This window comes from Anas platyrhynchos, chromosome 1, assembly GCF_047663525.1.
Source record: "Anas platyrhynchos isolate ZD024472 breed Pekin duck chromosome 1, IASCAAS_PekinDuck_T2T, whole genome shotgun sequence".
Classification (NCBI taxonomy): domain Eukaryota; kingdom Metazoa; phylum Chordata; class Aves; order Anseriformes; family Anatidae; genus Anas; species Anas platyrhynchos.
Window position 1 is genome coordinate 183,367,940 of NC_092587.1, and position 26,186 is coordinate 183,394,125.

Here is a 26,186-nt window from a genome sequence, read left to right on the forward strand (position 1 = left end):
AATTGAAAGATGCAGTTTTATTGCAGCTCGCTTTGTCACCCTGTATGAAACTTCTGGTTATACTAGACAGACAGTCTTTTACAAGAATTACTGGGTGTACAAGGCCCTCATGGCAGGGACAGTAAGTCTCAACACTGCCATAGTCTAGAGGTCTGCTTCATTGCCTTGTAACAGTCACAGACAACAAAGGGAACAGGCATTTGCTTCCATATATGCCATACATGAAACCTCTCAAAAACTGTTTTAAAAGTGAGCTCAACGTGAATATTTGAACCTGAATTGCTTTCTCCTTGCCAGCAAAATGAGGAAGAGTCAGAAGGTCTTAATAACTCATTCAAATGAATGAGCACAGAAATATGCACAGGAAACTGTCCCAATGACCATTAGTCTGCTGAGAAAACATTTATTAACATCAGCATGCAATAATAATGCTTTTATTTATAGCTCTGCCTTTTGCAAAGAAGATTGGATTCATTATCCCATTTTTATAGATAAAGAAACCAAGGTAATTAACTTTGCTTAAGGTCACAATGTGGAGCAACTATTTGAAAGAAAGTAAAAAAAAAAAAAATCCGAACAACATTGTTGCTTTGCTGAAGATTATTTATTTTAGGGAGATCTGTCCATAATTATGCTTCCTGCCTTTGTTTCTATGGGTTTGTGAATTAGCAAATCACAGATCAAACTTGCTTTCTGAGAAATATGCCCTTTCATACTCTCTATGTGTCTGCCAGTAGCAGATGCACGTCATGTTTTCAACAGTAGCATGGAATCACATAGTAATCTGAGGTTTTCTAATGCAGCTTTAATTCAATTTGGATATAATATCTGTAATCACATTTCCTTTACTTCCTCACATGGAGTTCATATCACCAGTATCATACATCTTGCATTTTCAGGTGGAGAGGCTGGAGGAGCTAATCAGCACCCTCCACCTTTAATATCTGACTCTGCAGTGTTCCCTTTTTCCCCTAAATGTTAGTATCTTTGTGCAAATGAAGAAAATACTTTTTCAGTCACAAAATGTTGCTGCCTTTTTGATCTGAGAAAGCTGTTCCCTTCAGTTCATACAGTTATTCCATAGCCAGGAGGACTCAATAGCATTTCCATTTTTTGCAGGTCTGAGCTTCCGCGTCACATCTTTCCCTACAGGTTCCTGATCCACAGAAGTTATGCATTTGATTGTTTCTGCCAAGCCCTGCTATCAAGCACACTAATGTTTAGTTTTCATGGAAACCAACACAGGTATTTTAACCTAGCCTGACTATCTATTCCTCTTTGAACGGTTTAGCTTGGCTCCAGCATTCACTGAACAAGTAATGCCCATCATCTCCAGCCTGTAACACTACTAGATTTCTCCTAATTCTGATACCCGTGGTCTGCTTGCTCCAGGCACGTGCTCCTAAAAAAGAGCCATGAGACAGGGGCAGTACTAGCCTAACTAGAAGGAATCTTAATTTCTGAACAACTGTCAGCGGCTCTAAAAGCAACAATCCCCTTCAATAAGGAATTAATGTTTGGTTAGAAGGACATGTATTAATACTTCCTCAGATTTATGAGTGTTCACAAGTGTTATAAAGACAGAAGGTCTACCTGAAATTCCCATTTTAACTAGCATGCCAATAGCAAAACCAGGACCGAGTTCATTCTTTCATTTTTACACCATGGTCTGCATTTGAAGTCCTCAGGGCAGGTGCTATCTTGAGCTAAAGGACACATCAGGGAAATGTTGACCTTTGGTTTAATGGAAACTCCTCTTGGACTGCTCTCCTGAGCAGTGTTTAGTCATCATTTGTTATCCTCTTGTGCTCTCTGCTTTTCTGAGACAGATTTTAGAAGAGACAGGTGCAATTTTTCTGGCCACATTTAGGCCTCTAGAATGTAGATGTGTTAGTCTTGCTCTGTACTTTATATTGCCTGAAGAGTTAATAGCAAGAGAGAGCCCCTTTAGAGCATGAATCCTAGAATTCACCTTGAGCAAATGTTGGGATTAGAGAGCTCATATTCTGCACCTTATCTTCTCTGTCCATTGCTTGTGGAAGGACCTTGGAGAGGAGCTCAGCCTCAGACACTGGTTCTTGGGTGTTTCATTTAGGAAAAATTTATCCTAAGTAGGAGTTAAGATCTAGGAATAGGAAAGAGGAACATGAACAACAGTAAATCCAAACAAATTCTTCCTCCAGTACCTTTTGGCCAAACATTACTGCCTACATATCTCAATTTTGTAGGAAATATCAATATTAAACTGGAAAAGACAAGAAACAGCAGCCTAGCTCTCCTGGTTTTGACTGGGATAGAGTTAATTTTCTTGCTAGTGGCTGGTATGGTGCTGTGTTTTGGATTTAAGATGAGAACAATGCTGATAACACACTGATGTTTTTGTTGCTGAGAAGTGCTTACACTAAGTCAAGGACTTTCAGCTCCTCGTGCTGCCCTGCCAGTGAGGAAGCTGGGGGTGCACAAGGAGCTGGGAGGGGACAGAACCAGGACAGCTGGCCTGAGGGATATTCCACAACACCTGGCATCATGCTGAATACAGTAAAACTGGGGGAGTTGGACAGGGGGCTGCTGCTGCTTGGGGATGGGATATGTATTGGTTGGTTGGTGGTGAGTAATTGCACTGTGCATCACTTGCTTGCTTTACTTCATTGTTGCAGTTTTCTTTTTTTCCTTTCTTATTAAGCAAACCTTATCTCAGCCTCTGAGTTCTTGCATTTTTTTCTTGATTCTCTCCCCCATGCCACTGTGGAGGAGGGAGTGAGCAAATGGCTGTGTGGTGTGCAGCTGCCTGCCAGGTTAAACCACAACACTAGCTCAGCTCTTCTTCACATTATCTGCCACTCTGAAGCTTATGGTCATTCAAGGTCTCAAAAAAAGCTTCCGAAGTCTAACACGATCTCTTATCTACCTATGATAACCACCTGTACAAATAACGATATTTATAAAGCCAAAGCCTTCTTGCTTTTTCTGATTTGCATGTCACTCTAAATTCCCCGGAGCAGGAGATTTCTCCGTTTTCTCTACCAACAGTCCATCTGCTGTTCCTAAATTCTGTCGTGGACCCATTGAAAATCACCCACAGCCACCCCAGGATCCACGAGCATTGATTAGGGTTGCCTGTTCTGTGCTTGCACGTTAAGCACCATCACATTGAGTCTCACACAGACGTTATGAAGTTGGCACAGTGGCTGCAGCCCGTAATACTCACATCCCTAGAGCTAAGAGACTGTGAACAAACACTGTTTATCTTCCTCTGGCATAAACAGGTTTGATGAGGACGAGTCTATCATAAAAGACTTTTGCCCACCGGGTAAATGTCTTTCTTCTAATTGTCTGCTAATTGGCAAAGAGCTAATCCCACTTATTATCGAAATTCTTTCTCCGGAGAAAACTGAGCTGAGAGTTTCATAAATCCTTTTCCCTCATCCTTTTCAATTTTAAAAATTATACCAGTGTCATTTGGTAGCTATCACCTAAGGAGGTGTTCTGTTTGAGTTAATCAGCTCCTGCAAGGTTATCTGTGATCTATCCAAAACTGCCTAAGCCAGCATCTTGACTTCTGTCTTAATTAGTAATTACTGGCCCAAAATTGTCATTTACCATAGGCATTTGTACTGACCTCTCAAATTAAGATCATCCATGAAATTAAAAGTGGAAGAAACCTATTGGGTCGCTTATTCTATCCACCAAAGCATATTATTCATGGTGTGTGGCAGGGAAGCCAAGTGTAGGCTATGATTAAGAACACTGCAGTTAACTTGCCTTTGAAATGTAAATACAATTAATGAGTATACCTGTCCTCCCCCAGGATCTGTCCTTGTCTGCTTCATCCTTCTGACTTCTTTGTTTCTTCTCTTTGATTGGGCTCTGGATTTTCTTGCCTTCCTTCCTACTCAAGACTGAAAACATTTTACAGAACTCCCAGAGGCAAAAAGCACAGAAAATTTGTCATAGATTTCTCAAAATGTTTGCTTTATTTTAACATACCTTTAACGTCTCATTGTGACCAGGACTGTGCTAAGTGTCCCTTTCATAATTTAGCACAACAAGTAATTTCATGTGAACATAGCGTTGCAAGTTTAAAAGAAGAGCACCGGTTTGCCTGCAGTGAAAGCCTGTATCGGCAACATTTAGCTATGGTAAAGCTGTTTCCACTCACTGTCTGCCACAGACTTCCAAACAAGAGCAGCACATTTAATATAGCAAAGTAAATAGTCTTATTCAAAAAGAAGAAAATGTTCTTGAGGAAACATTGGGGCAGCCAGAAGAGGGAGGTGACAGTAGGTCTCCATCTCTCTGTTGTTAGTTGCCCTTGATCCAAACTCTCCTAACTGTGTAGTGTCATGAGAAGAGGCTAAAAACACCCAAGAAAGTTATTTTAAGAGTAAGTCATGACAGAATTGCCATACAGCCCTTATGGGAACGTGAACAGGAAGCACACCTTCTACAATATTTACTAGCTCAAGGAATGCTGCAACAGAGTGCACAAATTCTTCCAGAAGTTCAGTACCCATGCCATACGCAAATGTAGAAGAAAATCAGTTATGGGGATGTTTAATGGCTAATAGGCTTATTTTTCAGGCAAGCAAAGCATCCAATGTTAAAAAAAAAAAAAAGTAATAATAAGTGACTGGGGTAGGCCTGATTGTCTCAGTTAATTTGGACAGAAAATAATTCCAGTTTTGATGACAGAAAAATCTGAGTCCTTTTCTCAACATATTGAAGTTAATGGCAAACTCTTTAATCTTGAACATGTTGCAACGTGCAACTAATTCCTGACATGCAACTTGGATGACATACTATTGACATTCAACAGTAGAGTTGATTCCTTTTGATTTCTTTTGCATGCTTACATATTTGCTTTCCTTCCCTGCATATGAAAAATAAGGATAAAGAGAAGTATTTAGACCTTCAAGAACTAGAAGCACATTTCACTGTCATTTTAAGACAACTTTTATTTAGCAGGCTACAACTCCGGATTTTGTTTCGGGTCATTGATTGAAATCCAATGCAATAAATCCATACAGCACTAATTGTTAGTGCAGGCACAAGACATTAAGCAAGAAGGATTAAAGACTGCTCAAGCATACCAGAGCTCTTTCCAACAAGACAAATTACAGCTATTATTTTATATCAATGAACTATAATAATCTTGAATTCCCTGCACTGGAAGGAAAATTTGTGATAATGAACTCTTCTCTTATCTACCTTACCTTCTAACCTGCAATAATCAGGCTACTTCTTCCATAAAGAAGGGGACGTGCCTCACGTCAGCTTTGCTAATATGAATTTATTTAATCAATTAAATTTTTAAAATCTGTCTACCAAACATGACATTTTTATTATGATTAATGCTCAAATAGTGCTGTTTACCATGGAAACCTAAAAAAAAAACCACAACTATAATTTAAAAATATTTCTTACGGGAGTTAATGCTTAGAGTTTAGAAATAGGGAATAACGAAGCCTGAATGCACCACTCACCCTTTGCACAGCTGATCTTTGCAGAGCAGAGAGTTTTGACTAGTGTAGTTGCTGTCTGGTTTCTTGATATATATATATATATATATATATATATATTTAATCAGTTTCACCCCTAGCTTTCTATGCTGACTCCTCTGCAACATCTCAGACTTGTTCAGCATTTAAGTCCCACCTGGGTGGGAGCAGCCTGAAGTTCTCATTTTGAACTAGCAGGAGGTGATGCTGGATGAAAGCAGGGGTAATCCTCACAGCATGCAATTCAGAAGCATTTCTAAGCAGGTCTCAAAAGATGAAATCAGCTGAAGAAACAGATCATCTAGAGGTTGATCCTGTGCTATTCGGGCGTTTAAAAGACTATCTGACTGCCTCTCCCACTTGATCTGTGAGGCAGGTGTGGTGTGCATTGCTCAGCGTAGGTCTGGCATGGCACCGTTGCTCAGCTGCACAAAATAAGGGCTGTGAAGGCTTTACATGGTAACCTCATAAGGGCAAAAATAGCCAGTCTCCTTTTTGTTTAATAGCCCCCTGGTTATACGGTCCCATCAGCCTCATTTGCTGATGGGCATCATGAGGTACTGGGGGGCACTGGCCCCCTGCTTCCTCCAGCACAACCCAGCAGCCCAGTTCTACACCACACAGCTTCTGTGTAAATGCTACAGCTACCCAAAAGAGGCTTAGTCTGTAAGGAGGTACTCTAAAATAATTACACTGCTTACTCATTGTGGATACTAAGGCACTTCTTCCCTTAAAAGTTAGTTACTGTAGGAAGAGGGAACATGTAGAGGCTTATGAGACGTTGTGCTCGTTTATTAAGTTTGCATGTTCTAGGCTATGGAAGATGAAAAGTCAGGAGCAGGATCATCAGGAGGAAACACATGCTTTCCGTAACACTGATGGTCACTCTCCTCCATCTCTGATCATTACCCTATTTTTCCATCCTTGACTACTTATCTTGGGTGAAACAAGCATAAAGATGAAACTATTCAAAAAGAGGAGCAAGAGCAGCCACACCATTATGTTGGGGTTTCAGTCTCCTGGACAAAGCAGCTGAGGTCCTTTCAAGCAGCAATCCACTCCTCTATCTCCAGCTGACACAAGTATTGTCCAGCTCCTCTTCATCCTCCACGTGGATTGTATTTCGCAAGTCCCTATCCCTACAACCATTCTTCTTCTACATCAGTTCTTACTGGGAGGTACAGTGACGTGGACCAAGCCTGCTTCACCAAATTTTGAACTCAGATGTTTCATTTATAATGGTTCACAGAACAGGATGCTAAACCACAGACAAGAAAATAAAACACAATACCAAGGTAGGTAAGTGCTGCTTACCTGAACAGAAAGCTGCTTTAACTTCTAGAAAGCAGGATGGGGCCATGGAGGCAGTTGTCATGAAGCTTCAGGATGCCCTTCATACCCTTTCTGTGGCACCCTTTCCAGGGACAGCTGATTAAAAGAGGCAGTGGGCACTTTGAACGGTGTCACTTACCATTGTCATCACATCCTGGAGTTAGAGTAGGCAAAAAGTAAATTTTATTTGGCTTTTGAAAATAGGTACTGACTGGGCTGCTGAAACAGCAAGCAATCAGTACGTGCAGTAATTATGCCCCCTCTCCTATTCTTGCGCTCTGTCTTGCGAGTTATTTAAGCATTCATTTCCACAATTATTGACTCTGCTAATGTAATTTATTTCAGAATTAACAAAATAATGATTTTCCAGGATCTCCATCAGTCAATCAAGACTCTCGCTATCTTGACAAACTACCACTGCTGTAGCTTTGCGTGACAAGAGCAGATGGAAGAGAAAGCCCATCTTTTAGATTTCCTCAATTTCAAGACCAGTTGGGCACAAAGCAGGCCAGCACTGTCTCGTGAGAATGAAGCGGAAGGTAAGCAGTGTGTTAATGACACACACAGGGATGGCCAAGTTCTCAGAGAACAGCAATGACACTTGCTCTTTGATAAAAAAACTAGGGAGATTCTTTATCAATTACTGCAGAGGCCCTTAATTAAAAAAAAAAATAAAATAAAATAAAAAGCCATTATATATAACTAGTTATGACTCAAGAAGTCCTCAAAATCTAAATGCTTTCTGGCTTAATTAAGGGGACTAGGAAACAGTATTTAATACATTTATATGCATATTTAAAACTATCTAGTAATAGTCTAAATCAGCAAAATGACAGCTACAAATGGCAATTTAATCATTTTTAGGGTACCACAGTACATAGAAATAACGTGAAAGACTTGCAGCATAAATTGGTGTAACTTTTTTTATTTCAGTGTCTCCCTGAAGATGCATGTCCCACATTTCTGAAAGATATTCTACATCAAAGTAAAGTCATGAAGCCGGAATGTACATTCATTTAAGGCTATCACATACACTAATTCTGCATTTAATTTGTTGTTCATATTCTCTTACAGTTTATTCTGCCATTAAAAAAAAAAAAAAGCATTATGTATTCTTTCACATCTTAAAGTGATGTTTTTGTCAAAATTTGAAACTTGACCATCCATTAAACCAGAGTCAAAAGAACAGTCTTTATCTGAACAGTTATGTGTGTTAAAACAGACATGAAAGTGTCAGCCAGCAAGTGGCCTTACTTTATATGGATATATTCCTTCTAAACAAAAAAGTTCAATGTTGTCAAACTGATATACAAGCAATGAAGATGCATTATTCACCCAATTTCAATACAACTGCTTACAAACAGGAGTCAGAAAACATTCAGTATCAACACACAAGATAAAAAACCCTGTGATTAAAAAACAAAAAAGCCAAACAAGCAAGACATTCAAGTGACTAGGCAGAAAATATATATATTCCTCAGACTGGAATTCATCACACCATGGATATATAAAATCTTTTGCTTACAGCCCTGGCCTTGAACAATCAAGAAGCCAACATGCAGCATCCCTTCTTAATGTAAGCTTACAAATACCGCAGACAGACTATGACCTTATACAGCTTCCAGGGCAACCTGTTGTCTTTTGGAAAGGACAATGTATGAATTTACCAATAGATTTGATGCTGTTAACAATCCATCTGGCTTCTAAAACTGAACACTCTTCTTCAGTTCGTTGTAGTTTCTATGAATAACAAAATAACTTTGAACAATATCCATGTGCCATCTAGCATGGACAAGCAGACCATGTTATTTATTTGCTATGTTACTGCCATCATGATACAAAGACTCCGTATGCAGCTCCAGGCATCAGAGTTAGAACATCATGTCATCTAGTCCATCCTCCATAAACTTCTTGTAAATTGCCATAAACTTTGCTACAAATGCTTCAAGATGATAAATGGCTTTGCTGCCCAGTTGCAAGCGGTGTTCGTAGAAGGCTGCCATTTGTGCAACTTCTCCTTTCAGTTGTCCATCACAGTTATTCAAAAGCTCTGACAGAAGACCCTAAAAGCAAGACAATATTCAAAAAAATTACTCCTTCTGTTAAAGAGGATAACCTCAATTTTCTGGAAATAGCTAAGCAAGTGACCGTCAGCTCAGTCAGGAATCTAACAGAAAAGATGTTCAAGAGTCATTACACCACCTCTGTGACAGAACTAGATTGATGGAACTGTGTCTCTTCAGAATATTCTTCCAGGATAAATAATTCATGTCAAAACAGAAGTTAACTGTTATATTCTTAGACAAGAAAAATCTTATAAGGGAACTACTCATGCCTTAATGATGAAAATAAACTAACTTCATCTCCAAATGCTATAAACTCTACTTGCATGCAGGCACACCACTATAAGGAGAATTTTATGAAGACACAGGTTTGTTAAAATTACTTATTTCCTATCTTGACATCACTGATCAAAAGGAGTAATATAAGGTGTTGTTAACAACAAGGAAATGGCTTAAAAGCTACATATACACATTTATGTAAATATACAGACATACAAAATACTTTACAATTACTTCCACCATGACAAAAGAAAAAACACACTATTTTTGGTTAGGACAAAAAAAAATCACTGCAAGTCCATTTCTATTAAAACCTGGGATTAAGTGAGAAGTATCTCTAGCACGTTTCAGGTTTGTGAAGTAGGCAGAGGACACCTTTGACTTGAAGACAAGAGTCCTCAAATAGGGTAATACAGGAACTACTAACACACCATAAGCAAGAAAAGTTAAAGATAAGTCACTGCTGCAACTGTCACAAAGAAGAAGTCAATGTGACAAAAAGATTTTGTCTTTGGCAATATCCACCCAGGGTGAATTGCAAACATTATCTTTAACCTTCACCTTTTGTTCTGGTCTGGGTTTTCTTTTGTTTGTTTGTTTTTTCCCCTCTCCTTCCAGCATCTTTTCACCCTGACTAAAATAAAAACACGTGTCCTATTCTTTTGTTTGTTTGTTTTATATTATAACAAGATTTCTGCAGAAACATGCTGCTCTACTTTCCTTCATGAACCTTTCCAACAGGACACAGCAAATACTGAACATATAACAGAATTTTCACAAAAGAGAACAAACTGAATCAAAACTAGCCCATGAAAATACACCTATGCTTCAGTACAGAAAATGACAAATGACCTGGTAAATCTTCAAGGGGACAAAGCAAGTCCTCGTTTGGTTTTACTCAGCTATAATATTGCTGTCTATGATCACAAAGTTCAGTATACCCATTCAACAGAGGTCTGCACAAGGAATGGTGTGATAAAAATACACTAGTTACAGAACAGAATCTTCCTGCCTCAAGATCTACACTACTCATAACCATGTTCCAAAATATTTTTAGACACGAACATAACAGTCCAGTAGATACACTCAGGATCCTGTGACTGAATGCTATGGAACAGTGTTTGCAGGAACAAGGTCTTTAGCTACTGATTCAAAGAGATGACCTGGACTATTCTGGTTACTTTAATAGGAAGAAACACCGAAAAGAAAAGCATCTTGAAGTTACTAATATTTATTTGGAAAGAACACAGCCTTCCTTCTATATTTGGGTATTTTTGATTTTTTTTCCCATTTAAAAACAGATTTTCAGTGTTTATATCTCTATCACATTAAGAGCGAGATAGCTGAAGTACCTTCATTATAATCTCAGGAGGAATACAGTGTGTTAGGAGTTCATAAAGCCGTCCACGAACCTCTAAAAGCCTGTTGGAAAAACAAAATATCAGAGGGTTAAGCTGAGGCAGGGGAAGTTTAGGCTTGACATCAGGAGGGGGTTCTTCACAGAGAGAGTGGTTGCACACTGGAACAGGCTCCCCAGGGAAGTGGTCACTGCACCGAGCCTGACTGAATTTAAGAAGAGATTGGACTGTGCGCTTAGTCACATGGTCTGAACTTGGGTAGACCTGTGCGGTGTCAAGAGTTGGACTTGATGATCCTTAAGGGTCCCTTCCAACTCAGGATATTCTATGATTCTATGTATACTCACAAAGCATACAAATTTTCACTATTTGTGAAATATGCCTTAGAGATGAGAACAAAAAAGAAAAAGGTCAACCCATGCAAAGCATTTTTTTGTTTTTAAAACCAGAAGCATTGCATGTCAGATAAGTTCCCATTCACGAGCTGCATACCCCCTTTTATTCGATATACTATATGTGAACATAGTTTATCTAATTTTAGTGTATCTACAACAGCTAATCTAAAAGCTACAGGGCTATTAGAATTTGTCTTAGGCTTATTTCTCTAATTCTTCTTCGTATCTAAGTTTTTATTATTTATGCTTAAGACTAGTGAGAAGGCACCACAAAATTGAGTAGTCACAAGACTCATTTATATTGCTTTTCTGTGGTCATCATGTCAAGTGTGGGCAAGATGATCAGGTGGTAGAAAATGATCCAATTATCAACATTGGATACTGAGAGGCTACAGACATTTGATTTCTATACAAGACTTTCAATGACATCAAGTAATACTCAGAGTAGCCTAAAAGAAGCAGGCTGCATGTATGAGACACAAGGTGGAATAATAAAGAGGGCATATCCCACTGTGCTTGAAAATTAAAGTGTTTATTTCTCACTTCATCCTAAGCTCTTTCACAAAGTCACGTTATGCTAGAGGTGATGAAACAAAAGCTTTAAGTATGACAGTAAAAAGGACAGCATAGTACTCAACTAAGCTTATGCTCACTTTTGATAACAAATCTGCAACACATTGTACAGAAAGGGCAGAGAAATGGATAGTTCACCATTAAAGTGAAGACCAAAAACCACCTATAGATTTAACCAAAAAACTGAACATAAAAGATTTGAGTTGAAAGAGACCTAGAAAGGCCACAAACATTCAAGACACTACATAATTCCTGAAACACATATGTCTAATTAAAAGTTTACTGCAGCTTAACCTCACTTCCAAGCCTTCCCACCATGAACATCATGAAAAATGTTACTGCTTTCTTCTTAAGTCTTTCCACATCTTCCCACTCTGTTCTAAGTCATGCTTCCATACATGTCAAGTTCTCTAGATGTCTCTGATCATTTCTGGTCATCTCGTCCAAACTTGAGAATTTGCCTAAAACTTTTCAGTGTGGTGCTTAAAAATGGTTAGACCATTTCAAAACAAGCCTCACTACTGCTACGTAAACAACAGAGACTTACTCCAGTGTCACACAGGCTATATTTCTAATCTTGTAATCCACTAAGCTACGAACTCCAGTAAAACATCATAAAATTACAAATAACTGAAGATGGCATGTTTTTAACTATGGCATTTCTTACAATCAAGAAAAAAAAATACATACATAATTTATAAATGTAAGCATGTTTACTCATCTACCTTTGTGGTGTCTGTTGGCTGACAATAGCATTTGCAGTTTCTCTCAAATAAACTTCCCAGTCCATTTCAGGAATGTCTTGATCAGCAGTGAAAGGATACCTACATAATGATGATGATAAAGCAAACTGTCACCTACTCGAACAAGGATACAGAAGTTGATTTCTATGTCTAAAAGCATAGTTTACATTAATATTTAGCAGTCACTTACTGTTGTACTCTGCAAGACTCGCACATAAGCAGTGCTTTCCGAAGATTCCTGCCAGACTTCTCTGCAAGCCTTTGAGCCAGTTCCTGAGGAAGAGTCAGGCCTTCCTTCTTACACACACTGGACAATACATTACAGATCTAGATGGGAAACAGCACAGAGTGCAACATTCAGCAAACAGTTTAGGAGCAGCAGGTTCTCCTACTTGAGAAATTTCTGAACCAGAGATGGACCACTCTTTCAAGTGATGTGCTTGACAAGTCACCCACCACGAGGAAAAACTAGGTCACCTGGTGAAAATAAAACATTTCAGAAGCCCGCAACAAGAACTCATCTGGCAAGAAGTTTTAAAGGATTTATTTCGGCTTCTGTTTCAACGTACATCTTCAATGCTGGGAGCAGGCACTCGGATGGCCAGGCATCTGCTTTGGATAGGTGCTATAATTTTTGAGATGGAATTGCAGCACAGGATCAGCCTGCAGGTTGCCATGTACTTCTCCATTGTTCTTCTCAAAGCGTGCTGGGCATCTTTAGTCAGTTTGTCGACTTCTGTTAACAGCACCACTGAAAAAGGGTAAAAAGAAGTGTACATTTTTTTTTCCATATCAGATCGCCTTAATAAAATGGAGTACTTTGACATATAAGTGATAATATTAAAATGAATTATGCAAGCACCACAGTTCCACAGGCAGGAAAATAAGGCAAGATTAAGACAACAGGCACGTTTTGTGTAGTCTGCCACTCCCTCATACTCTATACTTATGTACTAGAATGTCCATTTCTTTAGAGTAGGGCCTGCAACACTTCAGTGCCAAGTAATTCAGGTAGAGGTAGAAGCTTTCAACCTGATAATAAGTGCAATAACTTCTTACAGGAATTCTAAGTAAGAAATGCTGAACTAATTTATGGCATAAGGTTATATAAAAACCCACAGATTTCTTGAAGACTGCCCTCAATGTATTTTATATTAAGAAGCTAACATCTTATCTTAGCAAAGGAGTGGCAGACAGCTGCCTTTTTACAGCAGATGCAGGGCCTTTCCATGGTATTACAAAGAAAAAGATATATTTCAATAATGCTTTGGAACAATCAAGAGACACTCAATATAAAACAATTAATTTTTGTAGCTACTTTCTGCAGATTCAGTCACCTGAAATCTCAGAAAAAAGTTTCAAAAGTACTTTGTTTTTACACTGTTTTTACTCACCTTTGAAGTCACGTTGAGTACTTGTCTCAAGCTGTTGGGATTGTGCTACTGTCTTCAAGAGTTCCTGAATTACCACACGGTCATTATTTCCAGCATCACTACATCAAGAGATTAAATAGAACTTGTTTTAAAACAACAACTTTACACTGCACAAAAAATACATCCTCCTAAGCAGCCTTTTGCTCAACTGACTATCCAAGAATTAAAGGAATTCAGAAGCTGTTGAGATTAGAATTAACCTCAACACACACGTTTGGTTAGAAGTTACCTTCCAAAGTAATAAAAAACCTCAAACTTTATGAAGGCACAGCTGGATTAGTCACACTGTATTTGGAAGTAGCAAAACCGTTGTCAAATGTTTTTATCAACTTACTAAAACAAAACCATTTTTCTGGCATGAGAAATCAAACCTTTTGTCACCTGCAACTTGGACACATACACTTAGTGTGAACACTTTTGCCCACCATCATGGAAAGAAAAAGCGAGTCTAACCACACAGTAGGATGCCTGACTCAAAGGTCTGATGTAAACACTTTATTTTTCCCTTAGAACTAGATGTCATGCTATGAACAAACCATATGCTTAATGCAAATTTGAATGGCAGACAGTGAAGTTATAAAAAGTTACTAATAAAAGATTAATACTGAGATACCATTAGAGCACAGCTGGCAGGCTTGTTTTTCTCAGAAGGCAGGAAAACAAGAGGAAATACATGCTGATCTCCTTCCTGTCTCTTCTCTGTACTACCCCCTCACTGGCAACTGCACAGCTTTCTTAGCCCTTAAGTTAGTAGCTCAGCTAGCTTGACTCAGATTTGACAGCCACTGGGGTGACTGACTTGGCAGCTGTGTTACTGAAGCAGCAAAGAAAGGAAGGGAAGAAAAAAAAAAAAAAAAATCCTTTCCCTCTTCAGACTGTTGTCTTCATAGAGGAAGCAGCTCTGAAACATTTCACTGGCAACCAAATAAAAAAGACATTCGTCTGTCCTGCCTGAGTCACCACTCAACCCGACCTTCCCCTTCTTTGCCAAGGAGAAGGCAGCAGAATGGACAGAAGCATCACATTAACTTAATGTTCACAATCTGCTTAACAGGCTATGCTGACTTTGACTGAAGCACCTACTTAGTCCAAGAGACCTGTCCTTCAGCAAGGGAACAGACTTATGATTACAAAAAAAAAAAACAAAAAACAAGTTCTACTCGGTTACATCAAATTTTGGAAATGGAAAAGAGTTTCCTAATATTTAAAATAAAGTAATTTTTGGCAGTAACAGAGAACCCAAGGTCATAAATTCATGGTGATGGATTATCCTTGATACTACACAACCACAGCAAACATTCCAGGAAAACAATGAGTAGAGGCAGAATTACCACACAAATGTACTTTTTATCCTTCTTTATTCTTTCACTACTCACTTACTCAGGGTACCCTATTTTAGAATATCTACATGAGCTATCCAAGTGACCAGGAGACAATGTTTTGGAATTCAGATCATAGAACCATTCTTTTTCCTCCAATCTAATAAAGTTCCATAATAAATTCAATGCCTGTAGAGTCCTATCCCTTCCCAGGAGTTAATTTCCTTTCCCTGACAGCCTTTTATCACATTCCATGTTACCAGGGATGAACTACATTATTTCACAATACTATTATTCTATCAAAATTCACAAATCAACAAATCATACTGATAAACATTAACCAGCACATGCAGGTTCACTGTCTGGTCAGACACAAACATGACAGTGACAATTATTCCATCACTTAAAGCCTGTGAACCCACATTATTAGTAATAAAAAACCTACAAGTGTAAAATTGCTGCATATTTAAAATAAAACACCTTTTTAAAAAATGTTTCAAACTGAAGCACTCTAGAGAGTAACAAAAGTATTAATTGCATTAGGCTGTCAGAGCAGAAGACTCAATACCAGACCTTTAAAATCACCAAGACGATATATTCACTATTACCGTTTATTCTTAATTATAGTTTATTAGTAAAAAAACTCAGCTTTGTTTGAGGCCACACCAGAATACCAGCAGATATTCGCTGATCAATATAGAGAGACTAACAGCAAAAGAAGCTTTTAAAGACCATGCTGTATGACAGAAACAGAGCAACATGTGAAGAGATTTACTGGTAAGCACAAAGCTACAAGTTACTTCAGGATACCCACTGTCTTACAGTTTTAACTCAGACAACAAAGCCACCATAACCAAAACCTACCACTGCACAGAGACATTTACTGTCTTGTGATTTAAAGTAACATTAAAGGGCTTCAGGTAAATACAAGTATTTACTCTGGGTCAGTGAACTATCATCAGCAATTTCACAACTGTCACAGGAGACATACAGCACACCCTTACAGCTTCTGCCATTTAAATCAACGTTTGACTTCCCTCATAACAGGACTCCCAGGATTTAGTGAGTGCTTTTTGTTGTTGTTCCTTTGTTTTTAAAACTCTATGCTTTACGCTATTTAAAACAAGTTATGATGTAAACCTTGCTTGCTTTCAAGTTACTTTGTTTTTGTATTTTTAAGAGAAGTAATAATTTTGGGTTGTTGGCTCCAATAAAGTTCTCAATTGCCACCCAAATGGCTAAACTTATGAATCCAGAATTGTTCCTTAGTACCCAGTCCTCTACATCTGCATGCTGATCCAGCTGGTTAAGCAAAACATTACTGTTTTAATTATACAGCAATCCAAATGTTTGTTCATTTAGAGCTGTTCAATTAAAGATCCTCTCCCTGCCCTCATGTGCTGCCCAAACCTACAAGCCAATATCTAATTTGTTCAGGCAATAAATTGGGCAATCAGGCCCTTATATTGCTCAAAACCACTTACAATACGGCTAGTGCCTTATATTTAAGGTGGGAATTTCTTATTTTTTTAACTGGACACTTACCTTGGGTTAACTTCAAGGTGATAATTGCTTGCAATCGTGCTAATTTCAATTTTCTTTTTAGAAGGTGCCTGTGTAGAAAGTAACCGTATTACATTTCAGAAAGAGTTCTGAAATCAGAAGGAAATATCAATCTTACAGATTATAACTAGCTAGGTCATAGGAAAACTGTTAAGTCCTACAAATCAAATAACCACTCGAACACTAGCCTTATGCATCTCCTACCCCTCACAACCCACCCTTGAAGGAGAAAAGGAGTTCTGAGATATCAGCTACCCTGTAAAACAGAAACCGGGGCAGGTGGGTTGGAATTGGACAGTCTGTAAAGTCTCTTTCGACCCAAGCCATTCTGTGATTCAAATACTAATGGTGATTATAGCATAATGGTGATTATTAATGCATACTCCATTTACTGAGTTTTGTATCAAGGAATCTTATTACTGGAATCAGCCATGCAAAATAAATGATATTTTGTCCACAGAGAGAAACACTTTGGAGAAAAAGCTTTGGACAAGCTGGAGAAGGCTGCATAAATACAACAGTTATTTATATAACCCACGAACTTGGGTCTGAACAGTTCATATACCCTATATTTATACCATCCAGTCTATATATAACCAGTAAGTATATATTTTTAAGTTTAAATAAAGGCCTTATAAGAGAGAGATGTCAGTATACATGTATCCACAGTGCTTCGCAGGGGAACTTCTTTTTTTACCGTTATACTCTGATGCTCGATCCTCAGTTTTTCCACGCCCGGACCATATAACTCCCGTAACAGACACATTATCCTCGTCTTCTTTCCAGCTCCTGACGGTCCATACACCAACAGATGGGGGAAGTCACCACACTGAACCTGAACGCGAAGCAGCAAGATTTGTTAACCACAGCAGTTATTTTTCTTAGGTTAAAAGAGATGATTTACATAACCGTTCTAACTGAAGTTTATATGAAATGACTTTTCCAGGTACTGATGTTACATACTAGTTCAATTATGAACTGATGAAGTTCATCAGAAGGAACTCCTTTCCTTCAGTAATATTTTATTTGGAACATATTTGCCCCTCAAAACAATGCATAACCCCATTTCACTGGAAACACCCCCAAAAAGTAAGCATTTGCTTCCAGAGTGACAACTTAGGGCTGAAACACATACATATACACATATACACACAAACACTTCTGGTGCGTATGTACGTGTATATAAGTTCCTCCTTATACACTATACGCTCTAAAACCTTTAAATATGACCGGATTAATTAGCTAATTAGCTGTTTAACCGCTGTCTGCGCGAACGGGCGGGCCGGGTCTCGAACCCGCGGCGCAGGGTCCGCGCCCCCCCCCAGCCCCGGCCGCCCCCTCACCAGGCAGCGGAGCTGCGCGGCCTGCTGCCGGTGGAAGTCCAGGCGGCCCAGGCTGCCGGGCCGGTACTTGTCCACCCACAGGCTCATGGCGGCCGAAAAGACCGCGCACAGCCGGCTCCCAACCGCCCTCTACGGCGGCTGCCCGGGGACAAGCGGCAGCGGAGGCGAGGAGGAAGGGCGCTGCTGCCCCTCCTCCTTCCCCTCCCCTCATTTTGGGGGCTATTTCACCGCCCTGAATGATAGTTTTTTGCCGTCGTGCCCTGCTGGGGTTTGGGTGTAAAGACATAAAGGCTGCGCTCCTGCTCACCACAACTGCAGTCGTTAGTCATATAGAATCACAGAATGGGGTGGGAAAGGACCATAAACATGACCCAACTCCAAGCACGCCTCTTGCTGCCTGTGGCAGGCTCATTTTCAGAAATCACACACACTTGTTTTAGGGGGTGCTGTCCCCCCACAGCAGGCTTAGCAGAAAGCATGTCTGAGGGGAGAGCTGTGACACACAGCCAGCAGCGGGAGGCGAGGCAAGCTGGTGGGGAAGGAAGCAGCAAGGAGCAGGCAGAAAGCTGCCCAAAAAGCTTTCTCAGCCTGCCCTCCCTGCCCCTGACTCAGAGCAGACAGAAAAGAGCCCCAAATGCTTCCTTAGCCTGCCCTCCCTGCCATTTCCCCGATCCATCTGGCCTCTTGACCCCTGCAGATGGCGGGCAACAAGAGGCCGGTGTCCTGCGCCGGGGGAACATACGCTCCTCCACCGCTTTGCCTCGCTCTGTGCCGTCCCAGGCTTGCAGACTCATTACGGATCAGTGGGTTGCCCATAATCGATGTGCCACACTGCGAATTTACAAGCTAAGCGTGTGGCTTTATTAACAGAACACCCGTCTACAAGAGGAGGTCTTATTCCGACTCTATATGGTAGCCCTAATAAATAATAGTGCACAAACGATTTGAAAGTAGAAAAATTAAAAGTCATAAAGCATTGCTGTATGCATGCATAGGCTAAAATGTGTCAGCCTGATTTTTGTACTTAAGTAACTTCTGTGAAAAAAAAAAAAATACTTTAAGAGTTCATGTGACTTCCTATTTTATCAGCTCAATGTTTACCTTTATTCACATAGTCAGAAAGCCATAAATGCCAGTAATAGCTTCGTTATCCTTAATATTCAAGGTACTCCTAAAGGTCACATAAACCTAGTGGGAGCAAAATAAGAACACATCACCTAGTAAAGCTAGGTGTTTCTGAAACATTGTGTACTCTCGTAGACGGTCATGAATCAGTTTTATTTGCAGATTGCCTTGAATTAAAAAAAATAATAATAACTTTATACTGCTTTGTCAGCACCATCCTTACACATGACTGAGCTTGTGAAAGCTGCAGCTGCAATATCTGGCCTGTGTGTACATTTGAGTCCCTTTCTTCTGCCCAGCACCACAGAGTGACCAGTTCCTTTGCCTTTTTCTAAGTTTTCATTTTGTGGGTCTACAGTGTTTCTCATGTGGCTGTCCTCTCCCCTCGCTTTTTCATGAGTGCTTAATTTCCCTTGTTCCCTTTGGTTAGTCGTATTTACAACTAGCCTTTACAAGCTTTTTCAGATCCTTTGTTCATTTTCCTCAATTTTTAATAATTTCTGAGTGATGTGTTACTCTTGTGTCTATCAGTGTCATGCTAGACTTAATTGCAATTTCTGTGATAACTCCTTATAACCTACTCCATTTTTCCAGCCCCCAGAGATACTGTATTTACAAATGCATGACACCATCTAGCAAGTGCTTTGACAGATTCTCCAGGGTTTTGAAAGTACCAACAAAACAAAATCCTTTTTGGATGAAGTTATACTTAAACAGGTAGGACTCAGTCCAGCAGGCTTCCAGCTCCCAATGAGATTACAGGCTGAAGACGCCTAGCAGCTTCAAAACAACCCCAAACTCTTTTTATTATTAGGTCATTAAATTTCCATAGGATTTCTTATTTTCCCGAGTAGAAAATGTTGGTAATTGTGCCCTACCTCAGCAATGCATTTAAGTATGTGCTTACATTCATGCTCTAAGTTAAGCTGTTCTCTGCCTTAAAAAGTAATTAAACAGATGAAAAAGATTATTTTCTTAAGTAAATATCTTACATTTCTAAAATCTGGGCCTGCATGAAGCATTGCAGTTGTGGTACTTTCTATCTGATTAAAATGCTCTAGAATGTATTGATTTTGTACTTCATTAACTTTTTACCTTCACTGTAAATCTAAACAAAAAGAAGTAAGTATCTAAAATGGAATGGTTTGGCCAAGTGCATTGCAAATAAATTAACATGAATAATACAGGAGATTGAGGCAATTTCAGTTGCAGCCACAATTCGCTCAAATATAAGGACTGTTAAAATACATCTTCACTCGTTTTGTTCGGTCCAGCAGAAAGTTCAAAAGGTAAAATGACTTCTCTGCATGAATAAACTAGAGAATGTATCTGAAAATAGAGATTTTAATTACAAATGGCATTCTGAGCCCCTTACTCCTGTTACACATGTTATTAAAAAGTGACATGATGTCAGGCACTATAAAAGAAGCTCCCTCCTGTACCCAAATCGAAGTAAAATTGTAAGCCCTGGATCCAGTGTTTAAATATATATATGTAATTTTTAATCAATTTTAGACTGACTGTTAACACAGTGTTAGAAAAAGTTAGAGCATTGTTACACTGACCTCCTCAGTCATTACAGCATGATTGCTGATAGCAATCCAAGCAGCTATTAACAAGTCCAAGTACCATTTTGCTGTACGACAACTTATGTTTTTCAGACAAGACTGTTTGGCATCCTTTGATCCTTCAGGCTGCTTAGCTGAGCGAGATGAATTTTCTTTTCAGTTTCAAATATTTTAGTAGATTATTGCCACTCTGTTGGCTGTCACTCTAGGTTATATCACCCTGTCCCCATCAGAGTGCCTGTATTGCTGCAAGTAAATTGTAGCATATCAAGAAAGAGCAGATCACTAATTACAATGAAAAAAAAAAAAAAAGAGAGAGAGAGAAAAAGACTGCAATAAAGTGACATCTGTTCTATTGGTGACATGCTGATGTCATGCAGATTGAATGTGACAGTGGAAAGAAAAGCACTAATGATGATAGCCAAAAAATATCTAAAGCAACAACAAATATTCCATATAGATTGGTAACATTGAAGAAGCTGCTTCTCTGTAAGAAACATAAAACCAATAAACCCTAGTTCTTCAGCAGTCTTAATGGGTTATCTTACAATCCTGAATTTACTTTGAAAGAGTAAAGTAACAAAAACAACAGAGAAGCTTCCCATGCAAGGATGAGACAAACTAAAAAGGTACAAGAAGATACCGTTTTCACAGCCAGTGAAGAAGTATTGTGGAAAAGGCTACAGAGATAACATGTAATTGGAGGATACATCTTGTCCATCAGTCCTTACTGCCAAGACTTTTGCACATCTGTCCACCTGGAAAAGATTAAGCAAAACTTGTTGATAAAGAAGTGGAAGGGTGAAAAGAAATAGGTGAATAGGTGTATTAAATAATAATAATAATAACAACAACAATAATAAATGAAAGCAAAAGCTTTGCTTTTTCATGCACTCAAGACATGGTGGTACCATAAAATGTTCTAATTTAATCAGTCCTTCTTTGTGTTCCAACTCATGTTGCTGAGATCCAGACCCTGCTCAGCTTCCTCAGTCTCTGATGTGCCTGAAGAATTAAAAGAAAAGAAGATGAGATATGTTTTGCTGTTCTTGTCCCTCTGTGGCCACAATTGCATATAGCTGTGCAAACCTGAGACCCTTTTTTCTACCATTAGTAGACCCTTTTTCTACCGTTGGAGTTGTCAAACTATAGCAAACTGCAGCAGCACAGTTACTCATGGTAGAAAAACATAAGGTGACAGCTGAAATTTTTTAAATGTTCTAAACATAAATTCAAACATGCATTTGGGGACATGTGGAGTTACAGATCCATTCTTCAGATGAACTACAGCTATGTCAAATACATGGGCATTTTCTATTGATGTTTTTGATTCAAAAAAAAAAAAAAAATAGGCTATTTTCATTTGTAGTTTGGGTCTTTTCCCCTGAGACTTAGCAGGTCACTGACCAAAAGATGTAGCCTTGTTCTTCAGTTCCCATGAGCCTGCATTTTGCAATATGAGAACAAAGGAAGCAAAGGAAACTCTGTCCATTTAAGACTGTAGATACAGATTTACAAGTATTCTTATTCTAAATAAGACACACAAGCTCTGTATAGAAGCTAATCACAAAGCTCTTAAAAGAATAATATGCTGCCAGATATTTAAGCGTAGGAACAAATATCGATGCCTGACCATAATTAGGAAGTAATTTTTGTGATGTTGACATTTGACATTTTTTATCTTTCTTGGCAAGGATGTCTTTGGTTGACAAAGACTGCAGATTATTTTGGGTTGTGGAAGTATTTGTTTCCATTCTCACCAGTACTTGAACTTTTTTTTTTTTTAATTGACTTCAGTTGCATTTTGATGAAAAATTCACCAAAAAAAATGCATTTTTGCAAAAAGTCAGATGAATCTACATGAAAGAAGTTAAATTGAAAAGAAAAAAAAAAAAAAAAAAAAAAACTTTGCTTTATGTGTAGTATTTTAATTAATGTAGCTCACATAGCAGGTGTTTCCTAGATTTCTAACACCTGATAACTTTTTTTTATTTAACTTTCCTCCAGATGATAAGAGGCTCAGACCCTCTGAATCCATAGAACATTAATGAATGAAATCCAGACTCCTCCAAACACATATTAGGGTATTTTCAGTGATAATACTAATTGCGGGACACCAAAATGAGACTTGTTGCATTTCTATGGAGAAAGTTGAAAGATATAATCTGCCATGTTCCAAACCTGTATCTTTGCTGAGCAATTGGGAAAACACGTTGGTTGTCCCTAGTTGTGGTTTGCATACATTTACTGAAACCCAAAGGTCTTATGTCGCAGGCTATGTTTATGAACCAACTAATATTCCAGAGCTTGACTACAGTAATTTCATCTCCTATAAAATTTTACTGTTCCTAGTAGCTATCCAATTATCTTTGTAGGATTTTTTTTTCCTGGGGCCACAGCAGTCTTTCTCATGTCTCCTAATTTGTCTTTTCCCCTGTAGAGTAATTACATTTTTGTTGGCTCGACAGACATACATCAGCTTTTGAATTTCCTGGTTTTCTCATGGGACTCTTGATTTTCAGAAGAGCTTTCATCTCTAAGTTCAATGTCAGTTTCAGTAAAGTTTGCTGATCTCTCAAGTTTTGACATTTTACTCAGTATACTAGCTAATCTGAGGCCAGACGTGTTTATATGTAACAAGTTGGAATTTGCTTAATGAGGTGGAACAGGTCTCTGTAATCCAAATGAAAAGTAGCGAGAGTATATGACTAACAACAATTTATACTCATGCTCTCCTGAAAAGCTGAAATAGACTTGTCCTAAAGCTTTTCATAATGTGAAAAGTTAAAAAGCAGCGTATTCTCATAATCTCAATGAAAACGTGTTTCACTTATAAACATGTATATAATAAGAAAACATGCTACATCATGCTACACTTTGTTTTGTTTTGTGTGTGTGTTTTTTTGGTTTTTTTTTTGTTTGTTTGTTTGTTTTTGTTTTTTAATATATATTAAAATGTCCAATATTCAATGACAAGAGAGATCTGAAATAGCAATGTAGTTTGGAAAATATTTACCACAGACATACTGCCTTTAGTAATAGCAGATTTACACACGTAACACTACCATGTAACTGTGGACTTGGAAAATTACCACAGAGCAATATATATACTATGAGCAGCTATTAGAATTGATGTGTCTTCAGACAGCTGTATTGCTATTGATGTGAGTTGGAACAAACCACAGTCCCAGAGCTCTTCATGATGAAAAGCTGTACTGGCTGAGATTAGATGACTGAGTTCCTGTTCTCTGATATTACAACTCTACAGTGACAGAACTGCTGATTTTCGTAGTGTCTGACAAAAAGAAAACTGTCATATGGGCTTGTGATCATTCCCATCATTCTTGTCTTTGGCAAGCTCACTTTAAAATTAGTGTGTTTTCTTAAAGCACTCAATGCATAAGCAAGCACTGACGCACCTCGAGGAAAAGATTGCTATGCTGTTGAAGTTAGGAAAAAAAAAATCAAGAATAACTTCTGTCATTAGACATAGTAGGTTAAGTAAATATTTCACAGTTGTTCTTGTCATCATTTTTTGTACTTTCCCTTCTCCAAGTATCTGTCTGAATTTACAGTTCCTTACAGTGAAGTAAAGAACTGCGTGAAGAACCTCTTTTTAGCTATAGTGCGGGTACAACTGAGCTCATCCGATTAACTTGCTGAATTCATGGCAAAGCTGTTCTCTTGTTTTATTTTGCCTCAGGTGTCTTTCATCAGGAAGAATCAGGTTAAACCTTCAGGATATGCTGGCCTTGAAGAGCCATTAAGTTCATCCTTCAGATATGTAGCTGTTAAAATTTATGGATTATTTTTAGCTGTGTGAACATCAAACAACACTGTGGTTTGTGATAGAGAAACAAGAAAGGTGCATAGGCTATCACTCTTTAACATTTTTAAATTATTTAGTTTGTGGCTGCTGTGCTTCTTTCTCTCTACTTCCTGTGCCCCCAAATTTCTACCCTTTACCCTTTGCTGTTATTGTGCTTATCTAGCTCCATGAAAAGCTGGTTTAGTGAGTTAAACGGGTAATAAAAGTAATAATTTCTTACCATTTTAGATCCCTGGAATTCATGCTGTAGAGTCAGCTCAGTGTAAGTGTTTTGCAAAATCATGATTATGCTAATTGCATTCAGTTTAAAATATTTTGGAGCCACGTTGTCAGAATAATGTGCTAGGGCTACTTTTGTTGTCCAGTCCTTAATTTTATTTCATTTTCATATATAGACATGAGACCACTCTTGATGTTTTGTAATTGGCTTTTATTTCACAGTTCCTTGTCTGGGTAATAAGGAACCTCCTTGTTTCTAAACAGTTCTTCACCAAGGCAACTGTTTATAGGTATCCTGCAGCTTTGAGTAGCATTCAAACTACATGTGTCACTTCTGCTGCTTTCTACAAAATTTTCCTTTCTGGAACCTGTACAGCTACTACATTCTGTACACTTATGCATCTTTCATTTTGCAATTTGTAATATCCTTGTGTGGTGGATTCTTAGAAGTCTGTATCAGAAATCAGAACTGAGATGAGTTCTTTGTAGTAAGAGCATAAGCTAACAATCTTTATAGGAAACAGCTAAAGAGGAAGAGAGCAAGATCATTGTATCTTACCTCAATGGATGCCAGCACATCTTCTTGGACCTGGCAGATGGGTTCCACAAATGCTCCAGACATGCTACATTGCAGATACTGTCTGGGAGGCTACATAAACTTGTACAGTTCTATTTGTACAGGTGTTTCCTTACTTACTAATCACAACCAACATCTATACTGGTAAATAAAAACAGAGTGGCCAGTGTTAATGAGATCAGCTGTCACCAAATAGTATGAAGTAGGACACCACAATCTTTACTCAGATCCATTGGGCCTACTGAGAATAGCACCTGACCTTTGCTACTCCCCAAGCTACACCCAGGCTTCTCTTTGATTGAGTGTTCATTAATCCAAGCCAAGGGTCATGTAAACAGTTCAATGATGTGGGCCCTGGCCTTTTGTGATCTATCGGTGTAGATGTAAGCTAATGCTGGGTCCATATGGCCTAGTCAAACTAGGCTTAGGGACCATTCTCTGGTCCTGAAGCTGAGTGATCCAGACCGGCTATGCCAAGCTTAGAGACTGCATAACACGTGGCCATCAACCTCCTCTCATCCCCATGTGGGCTGTCTAAGATACAAAATCATTTTTATGTGTGTTTGACAGTCTTGAAAGCCTGATATAATGTGAGGGCTAAGGGCTGAGCTGCATCCCAACAGACTGAAGTTTTCCTAGCATGACTGAAGGTGTGTGTTACACATCCAGGGTATGGCAGGAGGGCCTATGGAATGTACTGGAGGTTGAAGGGCCTGCTGCAATCGTGCTGGAGGAGTTGGTAAGGTAAAGCAAGGCAGATGTGTCAGTAGTAATCCCAAACCCATGCTGTTCTCCGGAGCATGTCTTGGCACTAGTTTAGAAACTATTAGTTACAGTAGGCCAAAATTGTGCCAAAGAGCATGCTCAGTCATTAGTAGCTTGGATGATCAGTGGTAAAGTGCTGACATGCATTCCTTGGCCATTCTCACTTGCCAATACAAGTAAGCATAAGAGTTGTACGACTTCCTG

The 26,186-nt window shown here is 38.8% G+C and overlaps 1 protein-coding gene and 1 long non-coding RNA gene across 2 annotated transcripts; both read right to left on the reverse strand.

Moving 5' to 3' along the window:
• Positions 1-7,739: 7,739 nt before the first annotated feature.
• Positions 7,740-18,068, reverse strand: RFC3 (replication factor C subunit 3). Its single transcript, XM_027470189.3, has 9 exons — positions 17,900-18,068; positions 17,254-17,391; positions 16,539-16,606; positions 13,636-13,733; positions 12,811-12,992; positions 12,432-12,568; positions 12,224-12,322; positions 10,525-10,594; positions 7,740-8,893 (listed from the first exon to the last, which is right to left on the reverse strand). The coding sequence occupies exons 1-9, from the start codon at positions 17,984-17,986 to the stop codon at positions 8,702-8,704; spliced, it is 1,071 nt and encodes a 356-aa protein (XP_027325990.1). The 5' UTR covers positions 17,987-18,068; the 3' UTR covers positions 7,740-8,701.
• Positions 18,069-18,518: 450 nt separating this feature from the next.
• On the reverse strand, positions 18,519-25,676 carry LOC119715531 (uncharacterized). Its single transcript, XR_011806460.1, has 3 exons — positions 25,200-25,676; positions 21,504-21,597; positions 18,519-21,350 (listed from the first exon to the last, which is right to left on the reverse strand). It is a non-coding gene; the product is annotated as an uncharacterized lncRNA (long non-coding RNA).
• Between the last annotated feature and the right edge of the window lie 510 nt (positions 25,677-26,186).

Coding starts and splice junctions, on each gene's coding strand:
- RFC3 (XM_027470189.3), bottom strand. CDS start 17,986: ATGAGCCTGTGGGTGGACAAGTACCGGCCCGGCAGCCTGGGCCGCCTG. Junction 13,734..16,538: donor CACCTTGAAGTTAACCCAAG/GTAAGTGTCCAG, acceptor CTCTTGATGTAG/TGATGCTGGAAATAATGACC. Junction 12,323..12,431: donor GAGTCTTGCAGAGTACAACA/GTAAGTGACTGC, acceptor ATCATTATGTAG/GTATCCTTTCACTGCTGATC.